Source organism: Syngnathus typhle, linkage group LG6 (assembly GCF_033458585.1).
Source record: "Syngnathus typhle isolate RoL2023-S1 ecotype Sweden linkage group LG6, RoL_Styp_1.0, whole genome shotgun sequence".
Classification (NCBI taxonomy): Eukaryota; Metazoa; Chordata; class Actinopteri; order Syngnathiformes; family Syngnathidae; genus Syngnathus; species Syngnathus typhle.
In genome coordinates this window covers 9,972,654-9,988,537 of record NC_083743.1, presented here as the reverse complement: position 1 = coordinate 9,988,537, position 15,884 = coordinate 9,972,654, and the positions used below count along the sequence as shown (strand labels likewise).

The window sequence follows — 15,884 nt, the reverse complement described above, 5'->3', positions numbered from 1 at the left end:
CATTTCTGTGAGCAAGAGAAATGAAGCATGCACCACGCACCAACAATCACAAAACAACATGGTTACTACCTACTGTAGAGTCATCCGGTTCACCAATATGATGGTAAACCAAGGTGGAAGAGAGATTTCAAGCAATACTCTTCTCATTGCAATTGCAACAATGTATCCAAAATGGATATAATTTTAGGACAAAATAATTATGCATTGATGCCATGAATTATAATAGGAATGATATTTCGAAATAGAGTAGGCTTCAAATTAAATCTGAAGTTTGACATTTCATATGACACTTCCAATCCTTTTCTGGACCATCCAGCTTAAGCAGGGGGACACATCTGGCATTCCAGGATTTGAGTCCCTGGCGACGTAGTAGATGGTAGTCTTTGTTACTTTGGTCCCAGCTCTCTGCAGGTCATTCACTAGGTCCCCCCCGTGTGGTTCTGGGATTCTTACTCGCCATTCTTGTGATCATTTTGACCCCACAGGGTGAGCTCGTGCGTGGAGCCCCAGATCGAGGCCATTATTGACCAAATATTTATTTTCCACCACAATTTGCAAATAATATCTTTAAAATGTGATTTTCTGGATTTTTTTTTCTTTTTGTCTCTTATAGATGAAGTGTACTTATGATGAAAATTAGAGCCATCTCTCATCTTGTAAGTGGGAGAACTTGCAAAATTGGTGACTGACTAAATATTTTTTTTGCCCCACTGTATATGTACTTATATTATACTATACTACTATGTTATATTATAAATTGTATGTGTACTTAATGAGTTCGAACTGACTGACAATGGGTCTTAAGATCACAAAAAGTAACCAAGCCCTCACAGCCTGATAATTTTCTTCTGTTCAGATTTACAAAGTGATACAAAGAATGAATCACTTTTTACATTCAGCATCCTCAATCTGTAAAATACTAATTTGTATTTCCTGTGCATCATCCAAGGTTGTGTTTTCTAATGCATCATTCATCTGCTGTCTCTATCTATTTTGTGTGTTCCATTTCATAATGGATTTGCTGGTGACCTTTCTGTGACCAGGTAACATCCGAAACACAGAGAAGCTGATCTATGACCGGAAGCAGCAATACGAGATACATGTGACGGCTTGGGACTGTGGTCAGAAGAGAGCCTTGCACAGCATCCCTGTGCGAATTGACGTCAAGCCTGTCTGCAAACCTGGTTGGCAGGGTAAGATGTCTTTTTACCTCTCGTTTGTGCACAAGAATTGTAGGCGTTTGAATGTTCAGAATTGCAGATGCCTTTGTTCATTTGAGGTCGATGCCTTTCAGTGCAAGCTTGTTTGTGTGTTTTAGAACTATAGGAAGAAGGGTGGCACAAAAAGAAGAGCTGTTTAGGCTTTTTTTTTATCCTTGCAGCAACACAGATGTGATTATTTACATTATTTGTGTTTCTCCGCTTGCTGAAGTAAACATGGTTCTATTTTCTCAGTTTCTAATCCCTTTGCTGTCTTCCACATTTCAGTTTTTCCTCTGCCAGACCCAAAAAGCCTCTTCTCTTGATTTCTCTCCATTCTTCCCTAAAGAATTGTCTTGTCAAGTTTCTTTTCTGTGATCAACAGCACTTTAGAAAGTGCACCCTGACACAGTCAAGATGGCTCTTTGTACATCAGAGAGCTGTCATGACAGCTCTAACAAGAGTAATGCAAAGTGTCTGTACGCACAATAACTGTAGATTCAATGGAACAGCAGAACGGGAAATGAGAGAGCGAGAGAGGGACAGAGAGAGAGAGAGATGCTTTTGCAACCATGTGCAATCATTGTTTCTCTATCAATGACTGACTGATGCATGGGATTTCTTATTATCAAGGCATTTATGGCCACCCAATGTTTACCTGTGGAAAATAAAGGCCCTAGTACACAGCGGGTGGCTCTCTCTTTCAGCTTGGCAATCGGGCTTCTCAACGCGAGCGTCAGCACATGAATTGGTGTCTGGAATGATTCAATGAGAAAATCGGGGACTAACATTTAAAGATCTTTCTGGCACACCCCGCTCCTTAATTATTTGTTCAGTACATTTTGCTGTGCACTATAAGCTGCAGAATACTAGGCTTTGATTTTATTTTATTTTTTAAAGAAGAGAGAAGAGAAATCAGGTCACAGAATCAAACAGCAATTTGCAAGAGAAAACAAACAAGAAAAGAACACAATGAATTGTTCCCTTATTTGCTGTCAGTTTCAGTGTGAACATGTAATTGGTCCCCGCCTTAGTGACAACACTGGGCACCATACTGTGATGTGCATCTATTGCTGTATTTAATGCCAAAGGGTGAAGAAACTTAACAAGGATAGTACAAATTGGAAACAAACACTTCAAACTAAAGAATGCAATAATGCAGACACTCGTGAAACTCAGCATTCTACAGAAATAAACATGTGGACACAGCAAACATCTATTGCCATCAAAATAATGGAAAAAAATCATCTGAGAATGTGGGAGAGCTGGGTGTGAGGGTAGACGCTCAGTGTCAAACCACAACACGGAATGTCTTACAAAAATAAATGCTAATATGACGCAGCCAAGTCTCTTCACAATGACTCTCAATCTAATGACGGTGACAATCCTTTCAACATCTGTGTGCTTTTTTTCATTTGGGGATTGTCAGATATACAAACATAGACACAGTTTCCCTAGATGAAAGGGCATTTGTCCCTTTGAGCCATGGTTGGCAGGAGGGATAAATGGAGAGGGAGAAGAAAATGTCACCGCCACAGATCAGGGGATTTTTAATAGGCCTTGGGGCTGTAGCATTAGAAAAGCAGTGCTTGCAGTATTCTGTCAAAATGTCTGAGGCTCTCTTTTTCATTTTCCATTTCATAACATGAGAAAATGAGATTTATTGTCAAATGTGAAATCATAATTGCAGACTGACTGAGCTGACCTTTTTTTAACTTGACATACTATGCTTTTGACAATTTGGCCCTAACCTCAGCAACAAGGTTCATGTTTTTGGTAGAATCTCAGGCTTTGGCTTTTTTGATTTTGATTGTGCATTCTCTCTTGCTCCCACTGTACAAAATTAGATCAGAAGCTCTTCATTGTCCCTTAAATGGAAATGAATGTTGCAGAAGGAGCACATAGAGGGCAAGGCACACAAAAACAAGATAACAAACGACATAATTTAAAAATCCTAAACCCAGACTAAATGAATGAACGAAAGAACGAACGAACGAAGGAATAAATGGAAACATTATACTTGTACACGATTGCTAAACACGTTCACTTCAGAGCAAATATCATAAAACTATTAATAATAATTTCATTCTTCATCAGCTATTGCAAAAAAATGAACCAAGTAGATGTGCAAGAACATGAGCAACCTAAAAACTAGTTGTCATTTAGTAAATTTCCCCCTTGGATAAATGAAACCAGGCACTCTAAACCAACAGTGTGAGAGCAAAAACCTCAAACTCAAGGGATTTCAGCTAATTGATATTCATAATATAATACCAACTCAGTAGTTCGTAAGACCAAATGTAATGTTCTCATCAGCGTATTCTGTCAACGTCAGCCACGATAGTGATGGGAGTTCTTACAAAGTGATGGGAATTCTCACAAAGGGAATTGGATTCTGACCCTTGCTAATGTCTTTGAGCTTTGGGGAAAAGGTGCATGACGACCTAAGAAGTAGAGAGCCAAGACCCTGCGGCAGACATGCTGGGGGGGATTACAGAGTATATCCCAACAAGCTGTGGATTCCCCCTGGATATCCCCTGAGGTGATAGAAAACATGCCAAGTGGTCCATTTAGTCTTCTGCCATCTTGAGCAAAATGGGAAGAAAAAGACACCATTGCCAATGTGAAATTTATCCGGTTGCACCCAGTCACGTTCTTCGTATACTTACACGCCTTGAATTAGATGAATGTTGCTCCTCAAGATGGAGAAAATAAAGATGCAACCCTGCTTCTTTCAATTTTTGTACTGCTATTCCACTTATTGTATAACGAATTTAGTACCTGATGTCACAGACATAAGTTCACTCCTCTTAGTCACGGCGCTATCAGTCTAGATAGTTTGTTTGTGTGTTTTTAAACTTTAAATTATATATATTTTTTTCCATTTTATAACAGAACTGAAGGACTTTCTGAGCTTTCTTTTAAACAGATATTTTCTATTTGATCCTCATAATTAGGGATTTCAGTTGCGGGTTGGATTTGACGATTCAAGGGGCCAGATTAGATCCACGGGCCAGTAGTTAATAATAAACTACTCTCCAGCTCACCCACAACCATAGCGAGGATAAGCTGCATCGAAAATGGACGGTTGAATAAAATTTATTTTTGAATGGCCTAAATGAGCTCCATCTCATCTCCCTGTGGCAAAATATGCACCAGTTTACCTGAAAACAAACATGACTACTACCACACACATTATTCATTGCTCACACAATTTGTCACTGTCACACGTTATTGTTTTCATCCGCTGCCTCTATATCTACCGACAGCTGTACAATTCTTTATCATATACTCTTTTGACCTTCCTTGTCATGAGAAGTGTATATTACCGGCTTCAGAAGACTGATAATTATTCATCTTGATTTAACCTATGTATGAAATAATTGACATACTACACTTCCTTTGGACACTACTGATGTTTTTATTCGTAAAATGTAAGGTTTTTCCAGGTCAGGATGATTGAAAAAAATGTACACATTTCTTTCCACAATTTATAATGATTTGGTACTATACAGAGTACTTACAGGATCCGAAGCCTAATAATAGATTGAGCTTTGCATGTATGATTAGTACTTCAACACTCGATACATAGTTTGTGTCTTGGCAAGTAGTCACACCCCACATTTTTAAACAATACAGATGTTTCTTCAAAGCTCTTAATATTTCCACAAAATATTTGACTGTTTTTGAGCTCTAGGTCTTTAATGTTAGCAGGGCTTTGTTTTTTGTTATCAATAATTATATACGTATGATAACAGCAAGGAAATCAATGCACAAAAATAGACAAGGCCAAATAAAAGCTACTTTTAAAGGTCAATGTGATCACTACGATAAATAAGAATTGAAAATGTCACAGTTTGAGGTTCCTGCCCTCAAATAATAAATCAATCAACTATCTCTTGGCACGTATGTTGAGAGAAACCTTTTATGTGTTCACAATAAATAATAAAAATCAGCAATATATAAACATTAAAGATAGAGATATAAACTGATGACTATACCGAGGTGTTTGTTTTCATAACATATGCTGTACAGCAATTGCCTTTTACAAATAAAATGACCTTTACATTCGACATATGAAAATATATATCAAACAACAACAATTTAAAAGAGCATTAAACGAATCCTTGACTAAAAGGTAAGATCAAGCACATAAAAGTAGCACACACTCAAGCTTTAATGATTGCTTCCACAGAGAATAAGTAGTACATCTGCACTCAGCACCACAGGACTGTTTTTATGCCTGCCTTGCTTCCTATTCACATAGAAAAGAATTTTGGGGCTTGCTTTGCGAATTTTATGAAGTCTACTGCAGGCACACACCCAACACAGCAGAAAGCAAAATGCATTCTTTTAGCCCATGCTGAGGTTCACCACACATAAAGGATACATAATAGCCCACTGCTATCTCGTTGAAACATCAATACCATATACGGGTACAGTATTGTTGTCTATAAAACGCAATACTGTCTCAGATCAATAGAAGCATTTTAGAAAGTATTTAAAAATATATATATAGTATTGCTGTTACTGCCCCAAAGTTATTTCCAGATGTAAAAATCCACAAATAAAATGCGTTCACACCAACCTTTTGCTAAGTTTCACAAGTTTCTTTTGCTATGCCCACTATCTCAATACTCTGTGCTGACAGGATCTGTAAGAATTGCCATCTTGGAAATCCAAATGTTCCTGATGCGCGATTGATGAAAAAAGTAAATTGTGATGGCATCTACGTAAAGTAAGCTTATCTATCAGCCACACCAATATAATAACAACCATCGGTCAGTCTTGTTCATTTTAACGTCAGGTGCCATTAAATGTGTATCAAGAAACAAGGGTGGTCTCATATTTTTATCATTGGTTGTATATGAGACATCCGCCTCACAATTGAGTGGTTCGCAATAAAAACCTGGGATTTGTCTGGGTATTCTGACTTCCTTCCACCTTAGAAAAATATGCGTAGTAGGTAAAATGACAGAAAGGATTCATAATTGTGAAAAAGTACACAAAAAGTTCATTTACACAGTATGTGCCCTTGGAATGACTGGCGACTAGTTCAAGATATAACCTGTCTCTCACCCAAAAGAAGCGGTTACGGGTTCTGGTTCACCTGCAAAACTTATGAGGACAAGTGGTGTAGAAACTGGTTGAAAATTTGTACGACAGCTTTGCTTTCATCACACCTCCTGACAAGCTCACAAGTGCAAATGCTTGAGCATCCCTCAGCAATCACAGTCTGCAAGTGGTAAATCAAGTGCAAGACAGGTGCAGCCAGTGTATGAGTTACAGAGGAGAGTGTTTGAGGTAGTGAAAACATGACAGATTCAACAGACTGGTGAGCAAAACACATCTCTCTTCCTTTCTGTAGTCAGCATTGTGTGATGCTCCCCTATCAGCTTGCAAGGGATCATTCTAATGCTCTGCATAAATAGGTGAATGAGTGGGTACAATGAAAGTTGGATGGTAATTCATTTAGGCACGTTCAAGTTAGAAAAATGGGAGGTTTCAGGTAGAGGTGTAAAAATTGACTGATTAATCAATAAGTAATCGATTATCAAATTAATTGACATCTATTTTAACAATTGAGTAATCGTTCAGAGCCATTGTTTTACTTAAAATTGTCCAAATCATCTAATTTCAGTCATTCATAAAAACAGGCTGATTTAGCTTGTGTGTCAAAATAAGATATCGGCTTTTACATTTGAAAGAAAAAAAAAACAAGCAGTAACTGAATTTGTTTCAAACTGCTTCAGTCCCTCAGTGTGATATTCCCTAGATGTTTTTTTTAACAATTCTAAATAAACATTTCTAACAATTATAAATGATCAATTAAATAATCAACAAAAATGTTTTTAATACACTTGAACGCAAAATTATTTGTCTCCTGCAGAAAAAGATTCACATCTAAGAGGTAAAAACACACCTAATTGGGAACGATAACAGAAGGAGCACTCAATTTACTACTTAGCATCATATTTTTATACTTTGTTATTCTAACTCCAACTCTCTAGGCTGGAATAAACGAGTTGACTACGAGCCCGGAACAGGAAGCAAACCGCTGTTTCCTCAAATGCATCTGGAGACATGTGGTGGGCTGCTATCTTCTGCGAGAACTACAGTTGAGCTGCTGACCAATCACATTGGAAAGGGATGTGACCGTGAGACCTACTCTGAGAAGTCCCTACAAAAACTATGTGGTTGGTTCTACAGTTTGTCCTTGGTCATAAATTACATAGTCCAATTGGGCTTTGACAGTGTGGCTTTTAAAAAAATATTTTTTTTCTCTTCAACCTGTATTTTGATGACTTCCAGCCACTTTTCCTCCTTAAATTTTGAATTACGTAACCTCGCAGATGGTTGACTTGAAAGGTGACAATATAATTGTGGAATGTTAATGCCAGGGTTCATGAAATGAACTTTCATTCTGTGAATTGGATCAAGCTAATCCACCAGATAGATTGAATTTATGTTATGGTGCCAAAAGTGCAAGGTTTTTCTTTCATCACCATTTTGTTGATTAATTAGTTTGTTACATGGCAGGGTTACATAAAAGCAACTCAACCAATTTGAATGAAGATCTGGGGGAGTGTGGCACATGGGTCAAGGAAGTATTGTGGAAAAAAAAGATTGCTGTCTATAGTAATGGCTACCCAATTTGCAGTGTCTGCACACATTTTGCTTAGTGAACCACTTCTTCAACAAAATAACTTAAATTTGATTGAAAAACTGTCACCCCCGTGATACCTGCCACTGAAGATGTTGCCAAACTTTCTAGCTAGGAAACCAGTTTTGCTGATCCAATAATTCATGGGGTGCTACCATGATATCTAACTAAGATATTTCAAAATTAGCTATTTCCACTTAATCTAACAACCTCTGCATTGCTTTTACTGGCTAGCCAGTGCATGCATGATTTATCACTACGGAGTCCTTTGCAGATATCGCATAATAATTATGTGATAGCAAGAAAAACTGATTTTAATTGCCTTTTTAAGGCCTAATCAATTTCATATTACGTCCAACAACAGCAGGGAAAAGGCTGCAGCTACGTGCTGGGAAAGTCAATGTATATTTATTTATTGAAGGAATCTAATTACGTAATAGAGCGAGAATGTTGAGGCTGTCTCGTGTACGGCCTGAAGAAACATGGCGCAGGAGAGAGGAAACATCAAATACGATGCACGAAAAATGTTTTATCATAAGCAGGAATTGTCAGGTCTGCATTGTAATCTTCATTTAGCACAGTTTTGTGGCGTGTTTTTATCTGAAGATACGGCACGAAATGTATGTCAAGGTGACATACGGGACAAAGACTTCCCAGGACTCAATTCGTTGAAATTATTTGATTATGAATGTCAGGGACGATCAAGTTGCTTTTCGAGGGAAGATTAGAATGGGGTATGACTCAATACAATGATGATGAGTACTTAGGAAGACTTAAAAAGGTCAAGTAACAAAAGTAAACAATTTATGTGATTGGGTGCTTCAGTTCGTCCTTGCTGCATGTCTTTTGTGTAACTCATGAACAGACGGCAGCCACCTCATTTTACAATGTTTGACTCACATCTCTCCTCTGGAAAGTCAATTTCATTTGCCATGAATCAATAGTCACAGTCTATCAATTCTGGACCATTGATTATGTATTAAGCCGTGCCATCTGCTTTACGCAGTAAAGTAATCATAGCCAAGGTTGGAGCAATCAATGACACATCTACTGTGATTGTTTATGACACTTCTCTTTAATTTTTCTGTCAAATCCTTCTGTTCCAACGGCAATGACTCTAGGAGCCTCATCAGGCAGCACTGATCTTCTGCCTGCCCCCTCCGCTACCACGAACTGGACAGCTTCTCTGATGACAGACAGTGGGAGAGACAGTGACTTAATTTTTAGGTTTGATGGTCACCAGGCAGCTAAAATACCAGACTTGGTGGTGCCCCAGAACTTGACGGACCAGTTCACGATAGCAACCTGGATGAAGCATGGGCCCAGCCCTGGTATCAGGGCTGAAAAGGAGACCCTTCTTTGTAATTCTGACAAGATAGGTGAGTGTAAACACATCGACTCTTCTCATGTGAAATGAAAATGCATTTATATAGATTAATTGTTCCTAAACAAACCAGTTCTACTATATACTATGAGGCTTGGGGGAGAAACCAAGCCATTAATTTAAGCTTGTATTTGCAATGGTACTGCATGACAAAGTAACTTACAAAACCGCTGACTTTGCTCTGAGCGAGAATTTTCCTTATAAATATTCCAATAGATGTGTGGGTTTTTTCTCCAATTCTTTCATTCTTTCCCATCTACAGAGATGAATCGCCACCACTACTCCCTGTATGTCCACAATTGCCGCCTAGTGTTTCTGCTAAGGAGGGACTTTACTCAGGTGGACACGTTCAGACCTGCCGAGTTCCACTGGAAACTGGATCAGGTAGGAAGCATTAAGTCCTACATAAACAGTTCGTGTTCGAAAAGGAGTAGGAAGAAGTAAAAATGTTTCTCCTCCTGCCCCTTTAATCCCCATTCAATAAATAATTAACTCTTCATAATTTTTATATGTTGTAACCATAATACACAATGAAATCATTTTTAATAAGGGGATCGCCTGACTATTTGAGGTACATAATATTGGCCCAGTGTTAGCAAGATATTAATTCCAAAGCACTACTACACCCGTTAATAATAATAAACTATACACCTTGAACGTAATGATAATTTCAAAAACTCATTCTCAATCCCATTCCCTTCCTGTACTTCTTTAAAATGTTTATTTTCCATGTCTTTTTGTACTGGGTTATTCTACTCAGGTAAACAGAGATCTTCCAATTTGTGCCTGATTTAAGGATAACTAGAATACTAAGATTGAATTCTGACTTTCTGCATTTTGACCCTGCATTGCAAACATACTTGTACAGGAATATACTTGCTCCAGGACTGTGTGAGTTTTGGGTGGATAGCAGCTGCCCGATGATCAAAGATGTTGTCTGAAAGTCAGATAGGTCACCTCAACACACCAAATGAGGGTGTCTGTTTCCAGAGATAGAACCCCAGCTGAGCCTAAATATCCAGGTGTAGCACCCAGGGCTAATTTTATCTTCAAACGTCTGCCTTTTGGCTGCACAACGTGGAGGCAATCCTCAATTTAAAGGACTGCTCTGAATTTACCGCAGAGAAAAGTCATCCTTCCCATTAATTTTATCCAACGTTGTATGCAAGGAGTCATTTTAACAAAAAAAATAGTGAGAGCAGAAAATGAATGCAGCTTGGCAGAACTAGGCAGAAATAGGCAGTAGAATATTTGAAAACCATACTCAGAAGGGTGATGACAAGTTTATATATAGTATATAGCTGACATAATTATGTATTTAATAATATTTAATTAATTTTGTATTTAATAATATTTCATGAACACTACATGAGATAAATATCGTAACTTTTCTTAACTTTATAGTTTTTCTTTTTTATAATGCAATGGGCTATTAAAGACTAATGGTGAAAGAAACCTGGTTGCACCTATTAATTTGACCTGTGGGGAATGGCTGTGTTGTATCTGTTAACAACAGTTTAGTCTTAGGCAGCAATGGCAATGTGTCTAAAGGCCCATTGTATTTACTATGATCCACTGCTTTTTATGCCTTGTTTTCTTTGCTCTGGGCATTGTTGCCAGAGTTTTATTGAGCTACTTAAGAGCTTTTGCAATGGTATTGACTGAATGCTGTAGGCCCAAAGTCTCAGCCTTTAAATGCATCATTTCATTCAAGCATCTCGATGCAGAGGACTGGCGATTGTGAAAGGGTTGTTGGCAATTGCAAGCACTGTAGAAAATGTGATTTAGTCTGCACATGTAGAAATAAAAGCCTTTGGAAAAATGCAAAGGAAAAAAAACACAGGCTATGTGACCACATAACTACGGGTAATAGATATCATGGCGTAAATTAATAAAATTGCTAATTTCCCCTTTGTCAAACCAATAAAGTTCATCCTATCTTAAATAGCTTATCAAGGCAAATTTGAATGAATCATCCAACATTTTCAAAATAATTTTATCATTAAATTTTAGCTTAATACCGACACGATTCTCTTCATGACCATAACTGGTCGGGTTTTGAAATTTTTCTTTTTTTCCTCCATTCGCAATCGGAATTGGCAATAAATGGCATAGAAATGCTTCACTATCAAATCTTCTGATAGGCTTGGTAGTGTAATGATTTTTGAATTTGGAACGTTGCATGCTTGGGCAATAATAGTTGAAAATAGTTTAATGAGATTTTCATCTGTAGACAGAAATTCCTTTTTGAAATTTTTGAAACATTTACTCAAATTCATATCGCTAATATCGCCAAATTTACTCCAGCCAAAAGACTTTTTGGGCCCCATAAGTCTATTAATCACACTCTTCAATCTTTCCAATCACCTCTGGAGAACAATAATGTTTTGTGAGTGCTGAACAATGTGCAATGGGGTTATTCGCACACTGCAGACAAAACCTTTTTGCTGATGGTCCACGACCAAACAGGGTTACAGAAATTCATGTAGAATTGAAGCATGTAAAAAAAATAGAGGCTTTGCTGTATTTATATTTTATTTATATGTTTTCTAATATATTAACAATATTTAAGTATATTCATAATGTGTAATACTACTGTGACTGTGCCACATAAAATATATTATATACCAATATGCAATAACCATATTTATATGCAAAAGGAATTATCCATAAAATATGACGGTATTAACTTTTCCCTGTACCAGTGACCTTTTCCCATAACAATAACCTGTTCTCAATTATGTTGAGCAATAGCAATTTGTCTGCTTTCTATTCTACCTTCATCACAAAGCCAAGCTTTTATTCAATACTGTTTCGAAATAAACACAGCATCGGCGTCTATAAATCAGCACTGCTCTCTCTGTACATAATTTTAGTGGATTATTTTAAAGACCAAATAGAAGGCATTAGATCCAAGATACCCCAGTCTCTTTCTATAGTTAAAACATATTTCTTCTGATTATTGTCTTGGTATGACAAGAGTTAGTTTTTGGTTTGACAAGGGTTACCAGAAAAACCCCAATCAATTTATTCTTCCGCTGCAATTGCCTTCTCAGTCGTCTGAGCTCATTGTCAGACTCTCTAGAGCACAATTTGAATGCTGAACATCTGGCATGTTAAAATTGCCAATGTGTTGTTATTTAGAGCTGACTTACCATGCTGCTAAACTGTTGACTGTTTAGTGCCCACATTTACTGATGATATTTGGAAAGAAATGGACTGAGATGCAATTGAATTGAATATTAGGTCACAATCACGGGAAAGCTGAAAATCTTTTTCTCTTTGCAAATTGAGACTCTAGAGATGTCTACATGAAGAGGTAACAGACTATATAGCAATAGTCACATTGTGTCATGAATTATGTTTGCAAATTATTTTTAGTGATTGCTGTCTCTCAACTACGTATCCACCCACTATCAAACTATTCAACTTGGATGTCCAAAGTAAATATTAAATCATATTCTCTGAATATTATGGATGCTCTGCCATCTTAACATCATACGTCCATCTTGAGTCACAATGGCAAACTGATTGACTTTGGTGTTGCTAAAACCATAATCAGAATATAGCTTGGACTCTATACTAAGTATATTCTATGCCATAGAGCACCTTGCAATTACTGTAATCCATTGATAAAGCAACATTTGTTGGAACATTTCACTCTTTCCATTACTAATGTAGTCAATTGTAATAATGAAAATGGTCAAATGAGTTTAAACATTTTTTCAAAGAATAAGAGTCATATTTAGTGCATGCATAAAGTAAGAAACATGTCTAATGGGAAAAGATAAAGGGGAAGACAAATACACCATATCATCCATACAACTATTTTTGTGCCCAGTACAAGTAAAGTCAAAGTATAAACAATTAAAGAGAATTCAGAAATGTGTTTAATAATGTCTGAAAACAAGCCAAAATTGAAAACAATATAACCTTGAATTGCGGAGATATAGGGCTCTATTTTTGTGCCCGGCATAAGTCTTGTGTTAAGTGCAGTCCAGCTGTGCACATGGGTGGGTGTTTTCCTTCTTTTAGTATTTTTGGAGACAGACACATTTACAAATTGGTGTTTGTGCCATTGTGGCAGTGAACAAGCGACTTGCTTCACGGCCAGTTGAAGCGGCGTCTCCTCTCATTCCCTTTAAATTAAGTAAGTAAATTAAGCTCGTTGAAGTCCATGAAAGAGATTGAAGAGCGCAAAGCACAAATATAAGATACTGCTAGAAGAACTCCACTTGTGGATGCTATAAACTTGGCCGCTGTGATGTGACCCTCAATTGTATCTGTGCATGACAAAACACCCTCTCGCTTCCTCCTTGCACACACCAGTTGCGATCTGAAGCGTGCTTTTAAAAATAAATTAAAGATGCTAAAAATAATATCAATGCATTCAGTTAATGTATAACCAGAATAAGTCACAGGGATCAATACTCATCATATTCATGAATGAAAACACAATGAGATTCATCACAACGGAGCACACAATCTTTGGTCATCAATCCATCTTCGATACCGTTTGTCCCCATGGGGGTCACAGGCGTGCTGGAGCCTATCCCAGCAGTCATCGGGCAGTGGGCGGGACACCCTGAACCGGTTGCCAGCCAATCGCAGGGCACACAGAGACGAACAACTATCTGCACTCTTACTCACACCTCGGGCAATTTGGAGTGCTCAGCCGGCCTACCAAGGATGTTTTTGGGATGTGGGAGGAAACCGGAGTGCCCGGAGAATACCCACATGGGCAGGGGGAGAACATGCAAACTCCACACAGGGAGGACAGGAGGTGGAATTGAATCTGCACCCTCCTAACTGTGAGGCGGACGTGCTAACCAGTGCACTACCGTGCTGCTCTGCACTCAGGTCAAATCCACCAAAATGGTATTGCACAACCTGTGCCACAATTTAGACCTGCTAAAATCTAGTCTATTTACTTCCTGTTGTGTCATTAGAAGAAAAAAAAAAAAAAAAAACTTTCTTGGTCCGCCGAAACATGGCACAAAGCAGTCTATCAAATTCCCAACACGCTAAACTAGACTTGCACCAGGACAAAATTGAAGATGCTCCATTACACTGGGCACACATTCACCTTTCTATGAAAGCTGGGCCCAGACAACGTGGTGTCAAAATTATTACTGCATAATAGAAAAAAATATGCACACACGTACAGCTGTCTCTGAATTTGCACCAAATTAATGTGCAAATGAGGCAATTTTGAAACACACATGAGGCATAAGGCAAAGAGGGAAATAAAAGTAACACTAAAAGCACAACAAGCAACTCCTCAATAATCCGTCAATAAAAAGAGACAGTACCATCTGTGTGATGTGGTTTGAACAGTTTGGATTTTCCTTATTTAATTTTTTTGTGACTGAGGATTGCTACCGTGGCAAAAATGAGCCTTATCCCGAAAAACCAAACTAGAAAAGAGATTGGTTGGCAGATGTCTGGTGTATACAGTGATAACTACATTTGCTGAGGCCTGATGACAAGATGGTTTAAACCCATATTTTCTGGAATATTGTTTTTCAAAAACGAGCCTCATCCCGAATAACTAAACTAGAAAAGAGGTTGGTTGGCAGATGTCTGGTGTAGGCAGTCAGTGATAATTACATTTGCTGAGGCTTGATGACAAGATGGTTTAAACCCACATTTTCTGGAATATTATTTTTCTTTATTGCTGGCATCTTCGGACAAAAGTACATCCTTTATATGTACCAGCATTCTCAGTTTACTTTTGTGTTGCATCTGCCACAAAATGTTTGGAGACTTGCCAACTGCCTGTCATAAAAACAAAAAATCCACACCTTCACACTGAATGCAAAAGTGTATTCTTCACAGGAGTGACTACTATCCTGATTTTTAAAATGAGATGTATTGACTACTGATTATAATAACGATAAAATACCAATTAAAAAACTCTTCCAATGCAATTGAAAGAAAAAATGCAGATATTGGAAAGAAAGACATTTTCTTAGAAAAAGAGAGCACTCATTCCAAATGCCGTACAGCCAAAGGAAAACATTGGTGTTCCAGTTTCTATACTTCCAACTTTATGGGTACGATTTAGGGAAGGCTCTTTTTTTTATTCCAGAGTGACTGTGCCCTAGTTCACAAACAAAATTCATAAAGGCATGCTTGGATGAGTTTGATGTAAATGAACGTGACATGAAAAAAAAAAGTGGAATGAGGGTGAGTGAACTGAACTAGATATAGACTGCACAACTTTGTTCATATAGTGGTTATTACTTGCTTGTGATATCACTGAAATACATATCTGCTGTATTATTGGCATACACAATACTACACAATAGGATGTCCCGAATAACATGTTAAGCATTGACAGAAAGGAATATAAACTTGTCACAATTAATAAGCGTAATCACAAATGACAGGTTTGTGCTGAAGCACTCGGAACGATATTACTCACAGTTAGAAATAGCATCTTTATCATATTACAGAGGTACTGCTGGATTATTTGTTATCATTGTGCATTTCCCAAATTAAATTAGTCTTTATTGCAAACACCTTTTAAAACCTTTTTCCCGATGTTTGCAATCTCTCTTTCACATCCCCCCATCCCTATATTGTGTAGTGTCGAGATTTTTCTCATTATCCTTGAATGCCGCATCTGCTTCCC

The 15,884-nt window shown here is 37.7% G+C and overlaps 1 protein-coding gene and 1 long non-coding RNA gene across 2 annotated transcripts in view; one reads left to right on the top strand and one right to left on the bottom strand.

The window, feature by feature from the left end:
- Nucleotides 1-15,884, top strand: part of LOC133155591 (calsyntenin-2-like) — a 135,865-nt gene that overhangs the window by 88,317 nt on the left and 31,664 nt on the right. Inside the window, exons 5-8 of the mRNA XM_061281034.1 lie at nucleotides 1,044-1,193; nucleotides 7,211-7,396; nucleotides 8,985-9,242; nucleotides 9,510-9,631. Coding sequence (XP_061137018.1) covers nucleotides 1,044-1,193; nucleotides 7,211-7,396; nucleotides 8,985-9,242; nucleotides 9,510-9,631 — 716 coding nt within the window. The remainder of the gene's footprint in view (nucleotides 1-1,043; nucleotides 1,194-7,210; nucleotides 7,397-8,984; nucleotides 9,243-9,509; nucleotides 9,632-15,884) is intronic.
- Nucleotides 1-15,884, bottom strand: part of LOC133155592 (uncharacterized) — a 59,821-nt gene that overhangs the window by 14,860 nt on the left and 29,077 nt on the right. The gene's annotated exons all lie outside the window — the stretch shown is intronic.